The following is a 23,400-nucleotide window of genomic DNA, read 5'->3' as shown; positions in this document are numbered from 1 at the left end:
CCATCCATATGGCACATATTTAATAATAGCTGAAAATAAGGAAGAAGATGTTTTATTGCTGCTGATTACTGCTGTGACACTAAAAAAAATCAAATTTCTTATTCTAATTGACCCAGAGACCAACAGTAAGGTAAGGCAAGGCCAGCCATTCAGCAACCCTGTTACCTGGAACTACAGTGAGGGTGGCTGGGATCTCCATTCTCTAAAAAATAGTGTATTAATAGAAAATTTGAGGTATAAGACCAGCAGATGAGGAGAAAATTGCCATCCAAAAGAGAGTTTGTTACTCACAGTCCCCAAGACAAGGGGGCATGCCATGGCAGAGGGAGCCACCCGAGGAAGCCCTGGGATCAGTTGGGAGGCAGAGGGAGAAGGAGGAACTGCGGACATGACCCTTTATTGTGGTAGTCTGAGGGAAGGAACAGGTGAGGCAGAGTAAGCAGGCTTAGGACTGGCTAGTTTAATTCATTTCAGTGGGCTCTTGAGTATAGGAGTTTCCATCTTTACAAGGGAGCATATCCTACCCACACAGAAAGTTTAGTGTCCATCAAGCATTGCAAAGCAGAGTTGCAATTATTTCTCTTGAACAAACTACATTCTGTACCCTAGTGTATGTGTTTATACAACACACACACACACACACACACAGAGGACAATTTGCCTAAATGCGAGCTCAGCATCAGATACCACAACTCCTCGACATACCATATCACACATTCTCAAGAGTCTATGTTTAGTGTGCCAAAGTTGACATGGCCCTTTTGGTTTTTTTCAAAAGCTTTAAAATACATTAAAACAAAGTAGAGGCTAGACCTGCTTATTTTGAGCTCACAACTTCCTTAATACCAAAAATAGTATTTTTAAATTCGACAGAACTGTTTCCTCCAGGAAATGTTTTCTTCATAATCATGGCAAAATCAAACACCACATTATTTCAAGTTTCAGCAAACATTTTATTCTCCTCATTAATGTCTCAAAACTGTTGGAAGCTAAAGCCTGAAAAAGTCCTTCAGTAATAAATGTAAGTGTTTCACAAAGAAGAAAAAAGAAGTTGCAAGAGGATGTCGGTTTCTGTTAAATGTATTCCTGAGTATTTTTCTTTGGTAAAGTCCCCAAACTTGAACAAATTAGGCACAGCGTCGATAGAAGTAAAAGAAGTAATCGGTGAAGAATATTCCAGCAAAATAAGGATCAGTTGAACAGTCAGCTAAATCCTGTCGGAAAAGGAGAAAAAAAGAGGAAGATTAATGTAAAAATGAACTGTGGTTAAAGTGATTTTTTTTTTATTGCTCAATTTCTTTCCCAGTGAAAAGAAAAAGAAAAAGCAAGCTTACCGGTGCAGCTACGCGGAAATGGAACATGCTGTCAGAAAACAGGGCTACAGGGAGGCTCCAAATGTGCTGATATCCCTAAATAATGAATAAAAGAGGATCCATTTCATACATGCATTTGACAGTCAGTAGGAAAGAGCACAGGCTGAAAAAGCGTTTCTTCAACGACTGTAGGAGAAGTATCAGGATCACAGCTTTTGATGGGTGTTGCTAGAACAGTTGGCAGATTCATAAGGACACAAGGAAGAGACTGAGCCAAGCCCTGTGACTAGGGTTGGCCAGGGAGGGAAAACACTGGCAATTGGTTCAATGAATCCCTCTCTCAGCGGGGAACAGAGAAGGCAGAAAACATTACCTGTGTCATCTCCTGGGAGATTTCTTTGTGGCTTTCTAGCCCTTTGGTTTCCCTTTTACTATGGAAACATATATTTCCAAGGGTGAATTTGCACTGGAAGACTATCAATGGCTCTGTTGTGCTTCAAGAGACAAAGAAAAGAAAGAGCACATGAAAAAGCAGTTACCAGTTCTGCTAGAATACACCTTGATAAGAAGAGGGTCTAATGGGAATGTAACTTGGAAATCCATTCAGAGTTCACAACAGGCATTGTATTACACGAAGCTCACTGATGCCAATAGGCCAGCTCACATCTCATTACTACAAAAAGAAACCCAATCTCAGATGGCTACTGAAATAGTATATGATGGTTTCTTTTTTTCTTTCTTTTCTTTTTATTTTATTTTTTCATAGAGACAAGGTCTCGCTATGTTGCCCAGGCTGGTTTCAAACACCTGGGCTCAAGCAACCCTAATGCCTCAGCGTCCCAAAGTGCTGGGATTACAGACGTTAGCCTGGCTGTGTATGATAGTTTTTAAAACCTAATCTTACATCAAAACTTATCGGCATATGTGTTTTTTATAATTTTTGGATATATTCTTTCTCTTTGCACTGGCACTGAGTTTGCATTTATCTGAAGCTTTCAGGATTTTTGATTTTGCAAATTCCAGGTCTAGGCAGATACGGTTTAAAATAATAAGGCAATAAATACAGGTAGGAGTTTGGGAGTGAGTCCTATCAGAAATCACTAGATTTTAAAGCTATCAGAGTTGAAAGTCTGCAAGAATGTATGGTTCTTCTTCTCTGGAGGTTGGCCCATTAATCATCATCAAAAGGATGCGATCTATTTGTCTTTGGGAACAATCCTTTTGCACAAGTTAGGGCAACCTACAGTCTCAGTTGAGCATATGTGTTATTTTTAAGTCATCCGTTTTACAAAAAAATAGTTTGTAAACTAAAAGTCCTGATTTAGCGGCTCAAGACGATCTACCACTTCAGGGGATATAGCATATAACCTTATTTCCTTCCAATAAAAGCCAGAAATGAGTAAGAAAATGTTATTCCAGTTATGTTATTCTGGTTACTCAAGGAGTGCTAGATAATAGTACTTTCAGTTTATAACAATAGTACATTTAGCTTTTGCTTTGCCTTGAAATATGGTAGGTTCTGAGTCACAAAATATTAGCTGCTTAAAAGAAACCTTTCCAAGGCAAGCAGTTGGGTTGAGTGACATTCGTTCCTCACAGAGGCAAAGTGGATGAGAGAAAGAGTATGAAGCCTGAGTAAGATGGAGGAAGAGGCAGAAGGCATGCGGTGAAGGATGGAGGAGGAAAACAGAGCTGGGCAAGCAGAGGGAGAGAGGGGAGGACAGAGGGAAGCGAAAGAGTGATAGAAAAGGAAGGGAAGAAGAAAGGAAATGTGGAGGGATACGGAAAGGAGAGACTAAAATCAGGAGACACAAAAAACCATTTATCTTCATGGAAAGTAGCTCATTGCATAATTTTTTAGTGGAAGGTCTTTAAGCTCCATAATCCTTTAAAATATCTGATAAGAATAGGTTAAGTTAGAGTTTTGTGATTTAGGAGGAAAGATAGTCCTAATAAAAGCTACCATTTACTGTGTGCTTATGGTGTGTCAGGAAAGGGCAGTGTCCTTACATGTCTCATCTCACTGGGGAGGCAGGACAGGACAGTGATGGCTGAGAGGATGGACTGAATTTGAAGCCCAGCTCCATCACTTACTACCTGTGATTTTCAGAATATGTGTGTGTGTGTGTGTGTGTTTTACATATTCTGAAACTCTAAACCCAAGTGTCCCCATCTCAAAAATATAAACTAGGGGAAAAAAAACAACCTGGGAGGGTTGCTGTGAGGATTTTATGACCCAGTATTAAAGTGTAGCATATAGTCTGTGCTCAGCAAATGGCAGTTATTAATTTCACCATTATTAATAATTCTCACAGCAGCTCTATGTGCTATGGTGTAATGTAATACTTACATGACAGATAAAGAAACAGTAGCTCAAAGAAGATAAGTGGCTTGTACAAGATCACAGAATTAGTAAGTGACAGAATCCTTGGACCCTGGTCTGTCCAATTCCAAACTCTGGTTCCTTTTTTTTTTTTTCTATCTTTTGGAAAATAGGAGTGGTGTCTGCATTAACATTGCTACCGGGAGCTGTGTATCTTCCTATTGAGGGGCATGTTATTACTCTTGTTCCCATTCCAATTCTCTCTCTCCAAGTGAGAGAGTCAGGGAAAGTCTATAGCTTGTGAGCATCAAACCAAAATCACTCCCACTTTGTAGGCATGGGTATAGAGTTTAGAGCCCTTCCATTGCCTGAAGAAAGCCTGGATGATCACAGCCCTCATTTTGAAAACCTTTCCCTCAAATGGCCCACCTCTCAAACCATCATCAGTTAACATAAACTGATAGCTTTCTGCCTCTTAACGTACTGACCAAATTGTGAAGTAAATCCAGACTTGCTATTCAACTAATGATAAAAATGAAATATTTTTACAGCCATGCACTTACTTTATTTCCAGAGAGAACTTGACGTTGGTGGGTGTGTGTTTATTAACAGGAATATTGTAATTATAATTTCCAGATCTAATGATGGAAAAAAAATAAAACCACAAATCAAAATATGTAGGAAAGTCTTCAAAGGGCTTTTTGCTACTCATTATATACTATAAAAAGTGTGAAATATTATATAGTAAATAATAAATATGGAAAACTGAGTTCAACCTAGTATCATTTTTTTTTTTGTTTTTAGGATATACCTGTCAAATTTCAGAGTGATCTCTTTCAGGTCTTAATATAAAATGTACCATAAAAAGTTATAGTTTTTTAGAACACACAGAAACAAAAATGATGGAAAGTCAAATCCCAGACCAGGAAATGGCTTTTTCACACAGGAAATGACTTTAGTCCCCTTTAAAGAGACACAGATTTCTGAAGACAAATGAGGCAAAGGCTCAAACTAACAATGCCCCTAGAAATAATAAATACATTTTTTCTACACTAAATCACTCCCTTTTGAGCAACACTGGGAGGAAATATCAAGTACTTTTAGAATCTGAATCTGCTAAAATTGTTCTAATTCTAATTACCATTTAGTAATGGAGAAGATTGCAAGACAAGTGCTTATACATAGATCCCCCCACACCTTTCAGAGACATACTTGGATAAAAGGGAAATTCCTTTGATTCGTATTATAATGAAAAACTCCAGCAAAAAGACATACGGTCTCTAAAACAAGTTCTCCTTATGACCTGACCATCCCTTAAATTACATGGAAAAACAACTTAAAATCAGATTGATGAGGAAAAGAGTCAGTCATTTTATTTTTAAGTAATGCTAAACTAAGTTGCTAAAAAGGTAAGAAGCAAAAGTAAAGGAAATGGAAAGATCTTGCATTTTGCATTGGATAGGTATATTACAACAAAACGAAACATTATACACCTTGAATATAAACAATTTCTGCTTGTCAATTATACATCAATACAGCTGAAAATAACACGAGTGCAACTTGCACACCAAATTGAGAACAGTGTTATTTCAGTGAATCAACGTATTTTTTAAAACAGAAAGATCTACACTGGGATCAGGAGCAGTTTGTTTGACTGGGGGAAGCTTAGATAAACGGAATTCATTTCCTAAGATGTCTCTCCCATTATCTGCATGCTTCACAGCAACCCAACCCAGTTTTGAAAGTATCCCCACCTTATAGCTGAGAAATGGGTATTTGGGGAGAATAAACATCTTGTCAAAATTCTAGGACTTGAACTTGAATCATCTGACTCTTCACTATGTCATCTTACCACATTAATTCATATCTGTATCTGCCACTTACAGGTGATCTTAGGCAAACTTTTTCAAGTTTAACTGAAATTTAACTACAAAACGGGGATAAATTATACCAACCTCATAGGGATTTTGTGAGAATTCAATGAGATCATGAACATAGAGGTCATAAATAAATCATAAAGCACCGTATATGTTACTTCTATAATTCACAGCCATCAACTTAAAGCCCAAGTTATATCAGGTTGGAAAAGAAATGAGGCTGAAAACCCACAGGATTTGTGACACTAGTTCAAATTATAGGCCTTGCCTTTAATCTAGCAGGTGCCTAAGAAACAGTTGTCAAATTAAGAAAAATAACTCCCACATTCTGTGTGTGTGTGTGTGTGTGTGTGTGTGTCCCCGGGTTGCACTCTGTCATCCAGGCTGGAGTACAGTGGTGCAAACACACAGCTCACTGCAGCCTTGACCTCCTGGGCTCAAGAGATCCTCCCACCTTAGCTTCCCAATTAGCTGGGACCACAGGTATGTACCATCATGCCCAGCTAATTTTTTTTTTTTTTTTTTTTTTGGTAGAGATAGGATCTCACCATGTTGCCCAGGCTGGTCTTGACCTTGAACTCCTGGGCTCAAGCAGTCCTCCTGCCTCAGTCTCCCAAAGTGCTGAAATTATAGGTGTGAACCACCATGCCCAGCCCTCTCCAGTCTTAATCCCTACAACTGGCACACTGTACTCTTTGAAGCAACTTGCACCATCTGCTTCTAAATGTATCATTACCTTGATACAGGTGATAAGGCATACCTGTAATCCATAAGGAGATGGATGTTGCTGATAACTTTTGCTATATCTGATTTTTCCCTCCTATCTGAAAAGCTAAGTTACATTTTTTCAGCAATTAAAATAATGATATCCCTTGTTATTAAAATATACAAAGTCAGCTCACTTGTAACTTGGAGCCATCAGCAACAATGTCTTTCTTGTCTATAAAATTAACTGGCAGCTCTGTGCCCTTAATATGTGCCCTTAGAGAGTCAGGAACAGAACTGCTCCCTAGGCTTTCTGCTTTGGACTTACCCATTAAACCAGAACACTGGAATAACTGGGGCTGTGGCTTATTGACATTTGCTAATACCAACCGTTTTATGATTCTTTCTCCCACCATGTAATAAAGATGTTTTCACTTAAGGAGCAATGTAAGCACACATTGATTTTATCATGTAGCTTTAGCTTCCACTGCAGTCTTAAAAACCCAGAGCCATGGGTAAATTCCAGAAACAACCAGGGCATGCTGGGGAGGCTTACCCACCCGCACTGGAGGCTTCGACTGCAGTACTGATGATCTATTATTTGCTGGATTTCCATAATCTGAATAGAACTGATAGTTGTATCAATCCCTGAATTGAGAAGAAATAGAGAAAAGAAAATAAACTCTTCTGAAAGGGAAAAGAATATTGTATTCCAGCCACAGTCCTCAAATTACACAACGGGAAGTAAGAGTTTCCCAGGTAAAGAGATTCCATTTGTATTCGAATGGAAAAAAAAAAAAGGAGGAAAAGGAAGGGGAGAAGGCTTTTTTGGGGGTTATAGTACATTTTAGAAAAACTAATAAAAACTCAGCCTCCAATAAACATCCCCTGTAACATTCAAAATAATTTCTGGACCATGGAAGTCCTACTAAATCAAAATTTATTGAAAATGGAGGGTGCAACATGAAATGCAATCTGTTCAGAACACAGAAAACAAACTAAAAATATAGTCAGAATAGAAGAAGAGGGCAGGAAGTTTGAATAAATTATGAACATCAATGGAGATCAACCACAACTTGTCTGACAGTGAGTGACCATTTCTAATGCCTCATTAGTGGTTAGGGTGGCATCAATTGTAATACACAGTCCCATGGATATACGTGGCAGGCAAGCTGCAGCCTTTGTCCCTGCTCCTCACTCCAGCAATGCTTTTACAACTTGTTAGTCTGCCTGGCCCCACAAAGCCAAAGAATACTGTCACTTAAATGTCAACTTACAGTCACTCCTCCAGTCAGGGCTGCTAAGAGCATTTCTTGCCAAGAATGATTTGCTTTTGTCTTCTGAAAAGGAAACAAGTCTGTCAATCTTGAAGACTTGTTCAGGAAAAGAGAAGAAACCCCATGTGTGACCTAGTTCATCTCTGTGAGTTGAGTGCTCCCCACCCTTTCTGTCTCCCATCCTTCAACCCATCTAATCTCTATCCTGTTTCTTATAGATCTAGTTTATTCTCCCCCTTCTGCAAGAAGTCATCTGTTATGGACTAAATTGGGTCCCCCTTCCCAGTTACCAAATTCAAATGTACATGGTGAAGCATTATCCCCCCAGTACCTCAGAATGTGACTGTTTTTTGATAGGGTATTTAAAGCAGTGATTAAGTTAAAATAGGCTGTCAAGGTGGGCTCTAATACAATCTGACCTGTGTCCGTGTAAGAGCTGAAGATTAGGAGCCAGGCATGGTGGCTCATGCCTGTAATCCCAGCACTCTGGGAGGCCAAGGCGGGCAGATAACTTGAGGTCAGGAGTTCGAGACCAGCCTAACCAACGTGGAGAAACCCTGTCTCTACTAAAAAATATAATATTAGCCAGGCATTGTGACACATGCCTCTAATCCCAGCTACTCGGGAGGCTGAGGCAGGAGAATCACTTGAACCTGGGAGGTGGAGGTTGCAGTGAGCCAAGATCACGCCATTGCACTCCAGCCTGGACAATAAGAGTAAAACTCTGTCTCAAAAAAAAAAAAAAAAAAGCAGATTAGGACACACAGGGAGACCCTAGGGCTATGTGTGCACAGAGGAAAGACCATGTGAAGACACAGCAAGTTGATAGTCATCTGCAGACCAAGGAGAGAAGTCTCAGAAGAAATCAGACCTGCTGACACCTTGGTCTTGGACTTCCAGCCACCAGAACTGTGAGAAAATAAATATCTGTTGTTTAAGTCACCCAGTCAGTGGTATTCTGTTATGACGGCAAAGTGGACTAAGCAACCATCCCCAACTAGGTCTGCAGCTCACAGATTCTGCCTTTCCAATGCCAAAGCATTTATTACTGAACCATCAATGCAATCATCAACCAGTGACATATCTGTCACCATACTGAAGGGCATATTACTTCTGTATTATTACTTAACTTTTCAAGAAGTTTGGCCCTTTCCTGACAATTCCAGAATAGGGAACATCTACTAACATTCTTTGAATCCTCTGTAACCCCTGGCATAATGTCTTGCTCAATCTATGGAAACCATCTTTCTTTGATTAATGACAAGCTAATGATAGTTTTATTTCCTGTCTAGTTTATGAATGAACATTGTTAATTGAAATTATTATCTTTAGATTATCTGGATTATTTTATATCTATCTTAATATTGCTATCTCAGGATTACACATACTAATGTAAAAAAAGAAATAAATAACCAAGGAATCTCTGTTTGAACACCTCCAGTGACAAGGGACTCCCTGCCCATTCTTCTGTTGGGCAATGCTAAATACCAGTTTTCCCTTTTATTGAGCTAGCATCTGCCCTCCTGTTGATCTTCTTTTGATCCTGATATTACTTCCTGAGTGAGTATAACAGGCCCTAAAGTCAACTTCTTTGCTCAACTAAAGCCTGGCTCATATGAAGTTGCAAAGGAGTAGAGACATACTCATTAGTCATATTTATTTTTCTGAGTGAAAGCAAAGGCTATGAAAGATATAACATTTGGAAACTAGCAAGGAGAAAGAACTATTCCTGGAGATCCCAGTAGAAAGCATGGAGATGGGAGATGGACTGTTTCATGGAATAATCCCTTTAGAGTTGAGTCCAGGTAGCACCAGCGCCTAGCATCAAATGTATATTGGTCCTCATTGGTTTTTCAACCCTGCCTACTTCTGTGACCTCTCTGCTGCTTAATATAGCCTGTTAAAATAGAAAATAGGTTCAAGGGCAGTCAAGAGAGTGGGTAAAAATGAAGAAAAATAGGAGCAAGACTATCCCTACAGTAAAATAATGAAACATTAACCTTCTTCATACAAATAGAGTTTGTGGTCTCTAAAAATAAGCAAAACTTATTTTACAAAATTGAGCATGCCTTCCCAATTGCTTAATAACTTGAATATGAAATGTTAGAGGAAATTCTGTGGGACATATATTTTTGCATTGAAGGATAGTGATATAATTACACCTACTATTTATTGACACCTACTCTTCACTGAGCATTGTTCTGAATGCCTTACAAAAGTCCAAGAGGGAGGTTATCCCTGCTTGACAGATAAGCTAAGTGAGGCACTAAGGACTCAGCTTGTAGACAGGAATGAGGAGTTTCCAGTTCAAACCATGATTCCAGAGGCCACAATTTTGCTATTCTGGGAATATGTGAAATGTGATCCATGTAGGAAAAAAATTGAGCTTAAAGTCTAAGGCAGAGGTGTCCAGTCTTCTGGTTTCCCTAGGCCACATTGGAAGAAGAATAATTGTCTTGGGCCACACATAAAATACACTAACACTAATGATAGCTGAAAGGCTTAAAAAAAAATTACCAAAAAAAATCTCATAATGTTTTAAGAAAGTTCACAAATTTGTGTTGAGCCGCATTCAAAGCCGTCCTCTGCCACATGTGGCCCATGGGCCGCAGGTTGGACAAGCTTGGTCTAAAGTAAGGCCTGAGATGCAGCCAGCTGAAAGGAGGAATCAGGCTGCTGGTGTGGGGCCAGAGCAGGCTTGGAGGGAGGGAGCCCAGGGAGTGGCTAGGCTCCTGTCATCACCCAAAAGGCATTTTAAATGCAATTTTGAAAAGGTAACCATTCAGATGAAGGTTGTTAAGGCTATTTTTTTAATGTATCTTTTTAAAGTAGATAGTGACAGCAATCATTTAGTGGGTTGCTAAGTATACCTAACAAAATAACTTTATGAAGTTTTGGCAGTCTTTTTTTTTTTTAATTTGCAGATTTAGATCTATGTTCAAGTTTCAGTATCCAATTTCAGGATAGAAAGCAAAAGACAATACTTGGGGACAATCACTCCTAAACATCCCTATCCTGGTTATAACTCCTCTCACTAGGTGGAAGGACTAGTTTACTTAACCATTCACCTAACTGTGGGCTCCTTGAAGACTACATCCTGTTCACTGTTGTATCCCAGATACGGTAACGCTGGGCTCACAGTGGTGCTCAATGAATATGGGTGAAAGGAGGGAAGGAAGTGAGCCAGGGAAAGAGGAAGGAAAAGAAGAGGGAAGGCCAATTTAACCTCTAAAAAACTTTCCTCTTAAATATTCACAGGGAAATTTCCCAGGCAAAGGGTGCAGAGGGATGCTGAGAATGAACATGGGAAGCTAGACTCCTTTACTCTATTAGCAAAAGGAAGCAAGACAGAACTGGGAGGCAGGGTGAGTGTCTGAGCCCAACATGGTGCTTTCCATTAAGAAGAAATGGGTCCCGATATATGAGGAGTTTCTAGAAAATTGAATATTTATTTTCCTTTACATGTGAACATATACGCTGCCAAAAAGACCTCCAGATTTCTTGGATTCTAGCTATTCCGGTAATAATTTCCAAATACGTTTCTACTATTAGTTTTGCTTAAAACTGCCTCCATAGAAGGTTATAAATTTACAAGGCAAATGAGGCATAAAGAGATGTAGAAACCAGGACTTTTCTATCCTGTGTGTTTTCTTCTCCTACCTCTTTTCCTACTTGCCTGCTGAATTTGCAGAAAAACAGCTCATTATAAATTTTGGCAATAGAACTACAGATTTGCCTTATTCCACAAGACTGTGTTTTCAGGTCCTGGAGACATAAAATCCTATGAATACAATTGAGTACCTGGTGGGGTAACATTTTTTTAAAAAAAACAGCAATAAATAGGTGGGAATAAGGAAAGATAATCTTGCAGATCAGAATTATAAAAATGATTTTTCAAATGCAAGAAATAAAATTTAAATCTCCCGTAAAACACCTTCCATTTGACACTTCTCTGAAAGGAGACTATTTGACTCTGAAAGGCTGGTTATAGGAAAACCATAAATCTTCCAGTAGTCATACAGGAAGTTATAAAGGCATACTGTCAGTACCTTCTAGGGTTGATCTCATTTTACAAATGCCTTCCAGTGATATTCATTATAAGCTTCATATAGTACATCCCCTGAGGTTTTCATTATAAAGTTGGAGATATATTTCACAATCGGTGGATGAGCTCTCCCAATAAACTAAATTAGAAACTTCTGGAGAGTAAAGATTTAGGATGGTGCCCAACAAAAGCATACTCCTGTCATGGTAGAAGGTGTATATTGCACTACTTGTAAGACTATACTGGCGGCTGAGTCCAGTACAGCATCTTGGATACCTTTCTCTTCCCTTCATTGAACCAGACTCATGTGCTATGAAGAAGCTAGTGAGCCCCACCAGTCAATGGCTGAGTCCTTTAACACAGGGGACCATTTTCTTCCGGCCATTCACTTTTCTCAGAGTTGTGGTCTCCAAAACAAAATGAACATGAATTCTAGATATTTTTTAAATCTTCACCAACTCTAATTATTCTACAGAATTCCATAGATGCTTTTCTCCACAGGCTCGTTACTTTTTAATATCTAACTCTCTTGTCTACTTAAATCTTTACTGGTTCCATGGATTAAAATCTAATTCATCACCTTCAGATGGTTCCTTAAAGTAGAAGCTCAATATTCCAAAATACTCACTTTCCACTTCCTGATTAGCCTTACCCAAACTTTTTATTAAGTGAGGGGGAGTGGGAGAGATAACCTTTCTAAAAGACACTTTACACAGATAAGATCAACTTTGGCCCAAAAGAAGAATAATGACACAAGCTCAGCATGTCAAAAAAATGCTGATTTCCCTTCACTTATTTTATTATAGTCTTACTCCTCAGGGAGGAGGCTCATAAATGTGTTTAGGGGTTTAGTAAACTGTTAGATATTACTCTGTGTCCCACTGAGAGCTTTTCTAAGTTTTCTTTTGTTACTCTTGAATTTCTTTTTTATTTTTATTCCTTAATTTTTAATTGGTCTTTAATGCCTTAGAAACATCTGGCTGAAAAGAATAGTTTCCTAGACTTCTCCTCTTTTGTATTTAGAAACCTGCTGTTATACAGTACCTTGAACAGAGGGGAACAGGAAACCAGCAGCAGAAGAGAAGAGGCTTTGCTCAGACTCCAAAATATCCCACATCAGGGACATTGCAATGGACAGAGGCAAACTTACCAGAAGGAGCCAGAAAGGGCCATAGAGTGGATACTTTCTGTACCTTCTAGAGTTGATCTTAGGTACATGCACATCCCATGTCTGAATCAATGGAGGCAGGATGGCAAATGGGAAGGAACCCAGGACAGGGAAGCGGGGGACCCAGATTTCAATTCCAACTTTTCTAGAAACTCAACTGAGGAATCTTAAGTAAGGTCCAGTGCCTCCATTTCATCAGCTGCAAAATGGGTAATTTGGTATAAATCAGCAGTTCTCCTGACATGGGGTCCTTGGAACCTTGGGTGATTGCATAAAGGGGTCTGTGGTGGTATCTGTAGACTTGAAAAGCAACATCTCTCCTGTAGATTTGTACTATTTTTCAAATGCCACTGTTGGAGTCATAAAAACAATTCAGTTAAAAGCTTAACTGAATTTATAGTTACATTGGCCCTTCATGTATTTTCTCAATCAAATCATTGTAAAAGTATGCTTATAGTGGATCCTCAGGGCCAAGAAGCCAGGTGCCACTTGCATAGCTGTTCTCTGAGATTCTGTGATTAAATCTCCAAAAGTTTTTGGGTTTTCTGAAGACAAAAGTGAATCAAACATTTGAATCCTTTCCATTTTTCTCCAGTTGACAAAAGCAAGAGGCAACAACTTTCCCAGGGTATCACAGAGCCTAGTAAGGCAGAACATAACTTTCATTTGTAGTCAAAGAAGCTGTTAGTTCTGTCTAGGTGGACACAGCCTGGCACTATGGAGCAAATTTTCTTTCCTTAGGAGTCACTTCTTTCTTTAGGATTTACATAGCTGCAGAAACAAGATGAGCAGACACTCATCTTGTTTCTAGGCTATTGTTTTTAGGGGAACATTTCTAAAAACAATAATAAATGAGTATACATTTGGAAAAATTGTATATAATCTTATGGACATGATTACACTTGTAGCCCTTGATCAAGTTTCTGTAATTTTTTTAACATGAAAATCCATATTGTCACAGAGAGCAACAAGCCTCGATCTGGTTTAATAAAGGTTGTTCCTCCCAATATAGTCATGCATTGCTTAACTACATGATCCTCTGAAATATGTCATTAGGCAATTTCATTGTTGTAGAAACAAGATGAATGTCACAAGATGAGTGTCTGCTCATCTTGTTTCTAGGCTATTGTTTTTAGGGGAACATTTCTAAAAACAATAATAAATTAGTATACACTTGGAAGAATTATATATAATCTTATAGACATGATTACACTTGTAGCCCTTGATTGAGTTTCTATAATTTTTTTAACATGAAAATTCTGCATTGTCACAGAGAGCAAAAAGCCTTGATCTTGTTTAAAAAGGGCTGTTCCAATACAGTCATGCATTGCTTAACTACATGAATATGTGAGATACGTCATTAGGCAATTTCATTGTTGTACAAACATCACAAAGTGTACTTCACAAACCTAGATTGTACAGCCTACTACACACCTAGGCTATATTGGTTCTTGGTTGCAAACCTGTACAGCATTATACTGTAAATACTGTAGGCAACTGTAACACAATGGTAAGTATTTGTGTATCTGAATATATCTAAATGTAGAAAGGGTACAGTAAAAAATAAAGTATAAAAGACAAAAACTAGTCCACCTGGACAGGGAATTTACCATGAATGGAGCTTGCAGGGCTGGAAGTTGCTCTGAGTCAATCAGTGAGTGACTGGTGAGTGAATCTGAAGGCCTGGGACACTACTGTAGACTTTATAAATACCATACATTTAGGCTATACTAAATTTATTTTTTAAATTTTCTTTCTTCAATAAATAATTAACCTTAGCTTACTGCAATTTTTTTACTTTATAAACTTCTAAATTTTAAGAAACTTTTTGACTCTTGCAATAACATTTAGCTTAAAACACAAACATATTGTACAGCTGTACAAAGATATTTTCTTTCTTCATAATTTTATTTTATAAGCTTTTTCTATTAAACTTTTTCTTTACTTTTAAACTTTTTCATTAGAAACTAAAGTACAAATACACACATTAGTCTGGCCTATACAGGGTCAGGATCATCAAGACGTCATCAGGCAATAAGAATTTTTCAGCTCAATTATTATCTTATGGGGCCACTAGTATATATATGGTCCATTGTTGACTGAAACATGTGGCACATGACTATATTCCCTTGATGTGAACAGCTGGTTACTTCAGGAATGAACTTGTTCAGCAGTCAAGAAACCCTTGAAAATGAAGAGTGGACCAGTCTACGACCTCTTCCTATTCAGGATCTGTTATTAGTACATCTCTCATAGGTGAGATGGTCTCTTCCGAGGACCGCTTTCAGAAAAACACTTCAAGTGTCTCCAGCATGGGCTCCCAAGGTAAGAAAAGTGTTTACCAGCCACAAGTTTCCATGTGCTTTCACAAGGGATAAAAGCCTTGGGGATTTCTGTGGTAGTTCTAGATTTTTTCATATTTAAAAATATTGAGAATAAGATGACTGAAATGAATTCCTTTCTTTAAAATGAAGCTTTAGTTTTACTCTATAGTGATGCATCTGCTCCTAAGCTCAATCAAAAATATTTTTCATGAGAAAAGCTCAATGCTTCCTATTGCTGTAATGAAAGAACTCTCTGTATCTCAGCTTCCCCACTGGAAAAAAATTGGGATCATAATGGCACCTCTCTTGTAGGCTTGTGAAGATTAAATGATTTACTCATGTAAATTATTTATGACAGTACCTTGCATAGAGTAATACTTCATTACAATATGATAATCATGATGATGATGATGACAACTTGTAAGTTATTTAACCAAGACTAGGATATGCAATAATGTCAAAATGGAAAGGAAATGACATTGCACCCCAACATTTCAACCACTAACCATATTCTACGTAGGTCATTAGCACCACTTATAAGTATTCTGGTTCATCTTCTCCATACATGTTAGGTCTGTTCTTCCCCATCCGTTTTAAAACTGGACATGACCAATGTGACATGAACTGCTTTGGCCAATAAAGTATAAGCAGAGGTAACATGTGTTATACCTAGGTAGAAGCTTTAAGAGCCAGTACATAATTTGCCTTGTTCTTTTACCACTACTATGGAAACTGTGGAAATAATTATTGTGATGGAATCTTCATCAGCTGGACTTTAAATGACATGATGACCAAGAACCCTCTTTTGATTCACATTTAATATATAGAGTGAGTCAGAATTAAATTTTTGCCATAAGAATCCACTGTTATTTGAGAGTTGTTACAACAGCATCCTAATCAATAAGCCACAGTAATATGTATCCTTATTAGCATCATCATTAATATTACTCTTTATTAATATGTGTATATAGAATAAATTTCTAAAAACAGTAATAAATTAGTATACATTTGGAAGACTTGTATATAATCTTATGGATATGATTACACTTGCATCCTTGATTAAGTTTGTATACTTTTTTTTACCATGAAAATTCTGTTACTTGAAAAACATTGGTATGTGTGTATGTAGGTGTGTGTCCCTAGGAGGAAGAGGAAAAAGTTATTCTGAAAGTGGAATGCCAACCTTGTGTTTTTCACTGCCTTAAATCTCACCCTGAACTCTAAATTAGAGTTTCCAAAGTCTCTTAGATTTTGCCCTAGTTGGTTTGGGCAGAGAGCCCAGATACCACATCATTTTTAAAATTCTAAATGAGCCAAAAAAAATCCACCCACGTGCATGTAATTACTTCACTTGTGCTACTATTACTATCCCTGTTGGCAATGGACAAATGAGAACCTTTCACTTGGTGAGAATTATAAGTACTTGAATCAACCAAAATTTCATTCCTGGGCAAGGAACTCAATATTACAGATGATTGACAGTTTGTGTATTTGTGTTTTAAAGATTTTGCCACCCCAAATAGAAGCATGGAACCATTATCTGGAACCATTAATGACCATCTAAGTAAATTGTGACAAGAAAAACAACCTCAAGTTCAAAGCTCTAGTTGTTTCTCTTTGAACATCATTTACCTGACCATTGCCTCTGATGGAATTCCTCCTCTTCAGATTGTCTTTGCACAGGACTTGAAAAGACTTCTTTCATTCCCCAGATGGGGCAGCAATAAGTCTCCTGACATGGCAGGATTTCACAGAAAGTAATTTCAGGTACTTGTAAGGAGGCTGGTGTGGTTGCCTGGGATGTATTAGGTGCTGCAAGGCATTGGGCAGGGGGGAGGGGAAGCAAGAAGGTTAACCGGAAATGCTGGTTTCTTCTGTTGACAGTTCACTTGAAACCAGGTTTGAGGGTGAGGAAAGTAAAGCCTTTACCTGTGGAGGAGGCTGTAGACGGCAGAGCCGGCTCCTGAGAGCTTGTGATATTGCCGAAGAAAAAGAATAAAATGATTAATGAAAGAGACCTGCAAAAATCCTTCTCTCCAAAGGAATTTTAGGCCAGAAAATTGAACTGAACTCTCACCTTGGAGGGAGATTTGGGACACGTCGGTCTTGATCTTTTAAGCTAAGTATATAAAGGGTGACTATCGTCAAAGCACTGTCAAAAAAAAAAAAAAAAGCATTATGTGGCAGATTTGTTTCCAGATATATCTCACACATCCAGCTGGCCAGAGATGTACTCTCACAGGCCACACAGATGGGAGCAGGGGGGAGGGGGTGGCCTCGGCTGACAGAAACACCATGGAAACCAGCACAGTTATGCTTTTCTGCCCTGGAGAGAAAAATCCCTCAGCTTCCTGGGGCTCAGAGGCTCCTGGGGTACTCCATGCTGATGGATTTTTTCCACAGAGCAGCCCCCCAGGCCTGGCAAGCTGTCTCAGAGGCGCCTGTCACTAGTGGAAGATTACAAGAGGAAGCATGTAAGTTGCTGGAGGCAACTGCTCCTTGCAGGAAAGAGTCAGAACACAGTTTGCATCCCACTGGTGGAGGGCATTGGCGCTGTCGCATCGGGAGATGGAAGGCAGCACAGGTCTAGTCAGCTATGGAGGCTAAACCCTCTGGCTGCTTCTCTGACATCTTCCTTCCGGCTGCCTGTCTTTTCAGAGCACAATACACTGAATAGGTCAGAGGAAGGAAAAGAACTGCAAGAAAGTATTTGTTTCCACACTGTGAGACTTCAAAACAATGAGGATGTCTTCTCCCCCATGACCGGAACTTATACAAACAAATGGAAGCTTTCCTTAAGAGTTCCGAGCCTTGGGAAGCTATTCCCAACAATCCTCATGCATCTAAATACTTCGTGTTCTCCTCTTTGGCGGACATCTTTAGAACCCTCTCACAAGTCACACAGAAAGTCTGCTGATGGCTTTACAGCTCCATTTTGTGCTAGGCTTGAAAGAGTTACATGACTTGACTTCTTGCCAGTTCGACTTCACACCCAGTTTTCCAAACTTGACTCCTCATTATTTTGCTTCCTACCAAAGGTGCTGGATTTACCATCATTAGGATACACAAGAAAACTGTGCCATATGTGCTCATAAAGAACAAATTCCCAAAGTGTTCTCAGCAGCAGCTGGTTACTGCCCAGCAGGCACAGCCCTGCCTGGGAAAAGTGGTGCTAAACCCCAAAGATGCTGTCAGATAGAATTTATAGTGTCATCGTGGCAACTGTTTGCTGTAGTCCAGTTAATAGAGGCAGGAGGCAGAGAAATCCTAGGCAGACAGGGTTGGGTCCCCAGTGAAACTCCACCTTAAAGCCAAAAACAGCCTGAAACCCACAGCCCAGAGTGAGAACTTCTATTCCTGTTTTCCCACTCTCTCCCAAGTGGGTCTTTCTGAATAATGCCTTTTAACCAATCAAATGCTGCCTTTTCCAATAATACCTATGGCCTGCCCTGCCCCTATCCTGTGCCTATAAAAACCCCAGACTCAGTCAGTAGAGACAGAGATAACCTGACTTTGGGGAAGAGATGACCTGACTTCAGGGAAGAGACAAACTGATTTTGGGGAAGATGACCTGAACTTTCCATCCCCTTTTCAGCTCCCCTCTTTGCTGAGAGCTATTTTCTTTGCTCAATAAAATTATCTGCTTTCATCACCCTTCAATCATCAGCGTGACCTCATTCTTCTTAGACGCTGGACAAGAGCTTGGGACTCACCGAGCATGGGTACCCAGAAAGGCTGTATCATTGGCCCTTTGCCCTCACCAGTGGTGGGCAGCTGCCCCATGTGATAAAGCCAGGGGTCAACTAAATTGCTAACACTCTGCTGTGCATTGGGCTACAGATGGCAGAGCTAAAAGCACTAATTAGCACACTAACACCCGCTCTGGGGTTTCGGGGTCCCAGGCACTCTTACCAGGGCACTGCCACATTCCCCTTGGGGTGATATGCCTGGACTGGCCATGAGCCCTGCATGGAGCTTGCTCCTGTATCAGCACCTGGAGTGGCCGACCAAACTCTGCACTCACTCTCTCATGTGCTCCCACTCAGCAGCAGAACGAGCCAAGTAGATGGGGCACTGCTGCTGTGAGTCCAGCAAAAAGGCTGAGAAAAATCCTGTGTCACAGTCTCCCCTTCTTTGTTCTCCTACCTCTCCCACACTCCATCTCCCCATTCCAAATTCTAAAATACTCTTTATGATTTGTGTCCAGCATCTGCCTCAACACAAAGCCCAGAAAACTTCTAGGACATCTTTGGACATCTTTTCCATTCTTTGGGGGCAAACCCTGGTTTTGATCCTACTCAGGTATATCACATGCCAGAAGCAAGACAATAAGTCTAACACCTACCATCTGCAGTCTTAGTGGTAAACAATATTGGAAATAATAAGATCTAATAAGCATGTTTAAAAAGCAGTCTCTTTACCTTACAATTAGACTTCTTATAACCTTTCTACTGGACTGGGGAATCTGTGTCTCTAGAGAATGCTAAGTATGTCCACTAAGATAGAGGTTCACACTCTTCCTGAGTTGGGAATCCCAGCAGGAGAAGACAAGCACACCTGTGAGAATAAGAAAAGTGCGAAGGCTTCTAATGGGAATTCTAGGTAGTGGTGTCAAATACTTGGGTGTTTCTCTATAGTGGGCAGTAGCAAGTCACAAGCGAAAACACTAAGGAACAAGATGGGCACTGATAAAGCTACACTATCTTCTGTAGCTGGGATGCAGCTTTAGGTCAAGGAACTGGAAGCACCTTGAGATCACAGCTTGCTTTGCCCCTGAGAATAATTGTCTCCCCTAAGACAAGCCCCAGAAGCCAGTCCTTTCCCAGGCTAACAAAGCATTTTTTGAGTGACAGATAAATATCCTTTCACCATATGAATAGTCCGACTAAGAAAAAACCAGGTGCACTCAAAGGCCCAGAGAAGATAGGCAAGAGAACACAGCAAGATGACCAGGTCTCAAAGGCCCAGTGTGGTGGGGGAGGGGAATCACAGCAGCAGAAGCCTAGAGACCTGAGAAACGGCCCTGCATTCTAGCAAAGGCCTGCCTTTGTGGGCTGCAGAGGAGGGATGGCATCAAAAGTTGCCCAATCTGCATAGCAAATACTGCTGTCCTCACTGTATTTGCTTGGTTTAACTGCTTAGTAGATTTGGCTACAATTCCATCACATGGTATATCTTGGTGTCCCTTTGGTGAAAAGTCTTCACTGAAGAATCCAGGAGAGTTACCATAAATATGAGTGACCAAGGGAGAGTGGATTATACTTGATTTCTTATTTACTTCTTTCTCCAAGGTCAACAGAAAAGAAAACAGAATTTGCAAAGCTAAGAAAGATACACACACACATGCACGAGCGCGCGCGCACACACACACACACACACGAAAGCCACAGTTTGTTGCTAAACATGGCAGTTAATTGAAAAAAAATCATGTCATATTTAAGGCAGAAAGCCTGTGCTTTTTTCTTCAAAATAACAGTTTTCAAAAAGGGTTCCCTCATTTCTACACTATCAAAGTTCAGGGCCTCGTTTAAAGGGCTTCTTGTCTTCAAAGTAAACAGGCAAGTCCCCAGTTCATATGTGATAAAAGAAACATGGGAAGGAACAAAAGAGCTTGACATGGCATAACAGTGAAGTTTTTCTTACCAAAATGCCATCACAGCAATCAGAGTTATAACCAAGGTCTGGAAAACCCAATTAGGACACGTCCGTCTTTTTCCTGAAAGATAAACCTATAAAAAGGTTCAGTAATGAGCAGTGATAAATTAGTAACTCTAAATGTGAGAAGGGAGCCTGGAGAATTGCTCCCAGCAGGGGTATTTGCTGCTGTCTTGGGATAGTTTGAGTGCTTGCCTCAATTTACATCTCTTTCCTCCTCCTTGCCTCTCTGAAAACAACATTCTTTCAAAGTCTATCTCAAGTACCTCCCTTTCCTTGAAATTCCAAGCTACAGCAATCTCCCTTTTCCCAGACATCCTGCAGACAATGATCTTCCATTCATTGGGCACTTATCTCCGCAGTTTTATGAGAAAGGGGGACCTGAGGCGAGATGTTGTCAGACCACAGATGTCCATCTCTTTGAGTAGGATACTTTTGAAAATCAAAAGATCTTAAAGACATGAAGAGATGATTTCCAATGGAATGATTTCAGGTATCATGATAAATGATGAAAAAGGTTTTTATAGAATGAAATCCCACGAAACACTTTTTAAAATTGTAACACCAGTATTCAATTTTTCACCTGTATATACAGATATCTCTGGGCCTGTGTCTTATTTATTCTCATATTCATTCTACAATATTTATTGAGCAGCATTATGAACAACACTATAGGAGACATGAAAATTAGTAAATTATAGTCTCCAGGCTGTGAATGAGACAAAACTTTAGGACTGATACATATTGGCATAAAAACTTGCATATGGGGAACAAGCCAAGAGCTACAGAATGACAGCTGTGGAATTGCTGGGGAATCTGGCTGAAGAGATAGGAGAAGTTTTCTGCCCACTTAAATGAGGTGCTACTTAAATATGAGTTTCCTATAAATGCAATAAGGAGTATTTTTGCCTGCTGCCTTCTGGGGATATAGGATAGAGTCATGCTTTTGGTTATTAGGGTATTAGAATAAGGTGCTAATAGTTTTAAATTGGTTCTTGGTTTAATTTATTGGGTACAATAAGGTGGTAATAATTTTAAATTGGTTCTTGGTTTAATTTATTGGGCTAGCTATCTGACTAAAGCAAATGTTCTTCAGTGTAGTATAGGGTAGGGGTGTAGGATTCACTATGCCATTTTTACCAAGTACACTATCCCTTAGGGCTATTGTAACTGAGCCATCCATAAGTACAGCTGGAAGCTGTTGTGATGACCAAGAAGTCAATGGCTTATACTGTTCTGAGGTCTCACAGAAACTGTTCTGAGGACATCTTAATAGTGTACTGCACAGAGGAGAAACTCAATGAAATTTGTTGAATTGACTGGAATTAAATAGGACTAGTCTCAGGGTAAGTGCTTTCCCCTTCAATCTACCCCCACAGCTACTGAATTATTTTAAGTCTCCATGCTTTTCCTCAAAATCCTTTGACCTAATATAGAGAAATGGCCTAAGACCTGGAGTCAGACTTAGAGTTGAGTCTTCAAGTTATCTAAATGTCATTGATCCTCATTTTCCTTATCGATAAAATAGGAATAATAAAATAATACCTGCCTACTTTTCAGAGTTATTAGGTATATCCAATAAACACTGTAATGTCTCTCAAATTAAGGTGTGCATAGAATTACTATGGTGCTTGAGAAAACCCTAAATGCCCTAAATGTAAAATTCTGATTCAATAGGTTTTATTTAGGGGAGAGTAGGGGCTGGGAACCTGTAAGAGGTAGGACAATAAAAAGTATTTACCCATGTTCATTTTTTTTTCTTAGATAGGGTCTTGCTCTGTCACCAAGGCTGGAGTGCAATGGCATAATTTTGCCTCACTGCAGCCTCTACCACCTGGGCTCAAGTGATCCTCCCACCTCAGCCTCCCTAGTAACTGCAACTACAGCCACCAAACCCAGTTAATTTTTTAATATTTTTAGAGATGGGGTCTCACTGTGTTGTCCAGGTTAGTCTTGAACTCCTGGGCTCCAGTGATCCACCCACTCTGGCCTCCCAAAGTATTAGGATTACAAGTGTGAACCACCATGCCCAGCCATCTTCATTCTTTCCTTTTCCCTCTCCTCCTCCAAATAGTCAGTGAATTCTTATTTGAATCCTGGGGAGCTTCCTATCTCATCCTGAGTTCTACGTATAGCGAGAATGGCCCACCTACCTCTTGGAGGTGGAGAAAGAGAAGGAAAAAAGAGGAACCCTACTGATTGAATAAGAGCTACATCAGGAGACTTCAATCTTCCTCCAGAATGAACACCATCTTGGCCAGCACTGGGAGCCGTGTGGAAGTAAAGGCAGGGCCCAGTCAGGCTTCTTACCATCTGGTAAGACCCACTAACTGCCCACAGCATCAATCTGCTCATTAACAAGACCCCCACCCTACTCCAGAATACCACTCCCCACTCACACACAAGCATTTCAATGACCCACAGAGTCCCCAAGGAACAGAGGACACCTAGGAGATGGGTGGTAGCATGGAAGTAAAAGTCAACCTCACAGGAAGAGCTCAGATCTCTTAGCAGGTCAGCACAGAGGGAACAAGCACTTTGGTTATTTGCATTTTATTGAGCTCCCTGGACAAGCCTGAAATGAGATTCGCTAAAATATTGAGTTTGAACACATTAATAACAACTATTATGTAGCACTTACTATGTGCCATGCACCCATCTAAATGCTTTACATATATCAATTTATTTAATCCTCACAATAATCCTCTACAAC

The 23,400-nt window shown here is 39.7% G+C and overlaps 1 protein-coding gene across 1 annotated transcript; it reads right to left on the bottom strand.

Annotated features, from left to right (window-relative positions):
- Positions 1 to 932: 932 nt before the first annotated feature.
- MYRFL (myelin regulatory factor-like) lies at positions 933 to 20,686 on the bottom strand. The gene is made up of 9 exons (XM_011929314.1): positions 20,676 to 20,686; positions 17,111 to 17,184; positions 16,962 to 17,015; positions 16,665 to 16,844; positions 7,496 to 7,558; positions 6,779 to 6,866; positions 1,687 to 1,807; positions 1,335 to 1,409; positions 933 to 1,214 (listed from the first exon to the last, which is right to left on the bottom strand). Exons 1-9 carry the CDS (start codon positions 20,684 to 20,686, stop codon positions 1,128 to 1,130), a joined length of 753 nt encoding a protein of 250 aa, XP_011784704.1. The 3' UTR covers positions 933 to 1,127.
- Positions 20,687 to 23,400: the final 2,714 nt, after the last annotated feature.

Source organism: Colobus angolensis, unplaced genomic scaffold (genome assembly GCF_000951035.1).
Source record: "Colobus angolensis palliatus isolate OR3802 unplaced genomic scaffold, Cang.pa_1.0 Scaffold80, whole genome shotgun sequence".
NCBI lineage: Eukaryota > Metazoa > Chordata > Mammalia > Primates > Cercopithecidae > Colobus > Colobus angolensis.
Note: the sequence above shows the minus strand (reverse complement) of the source record. Positions and strands in the feature narration are given on the sequence as shown.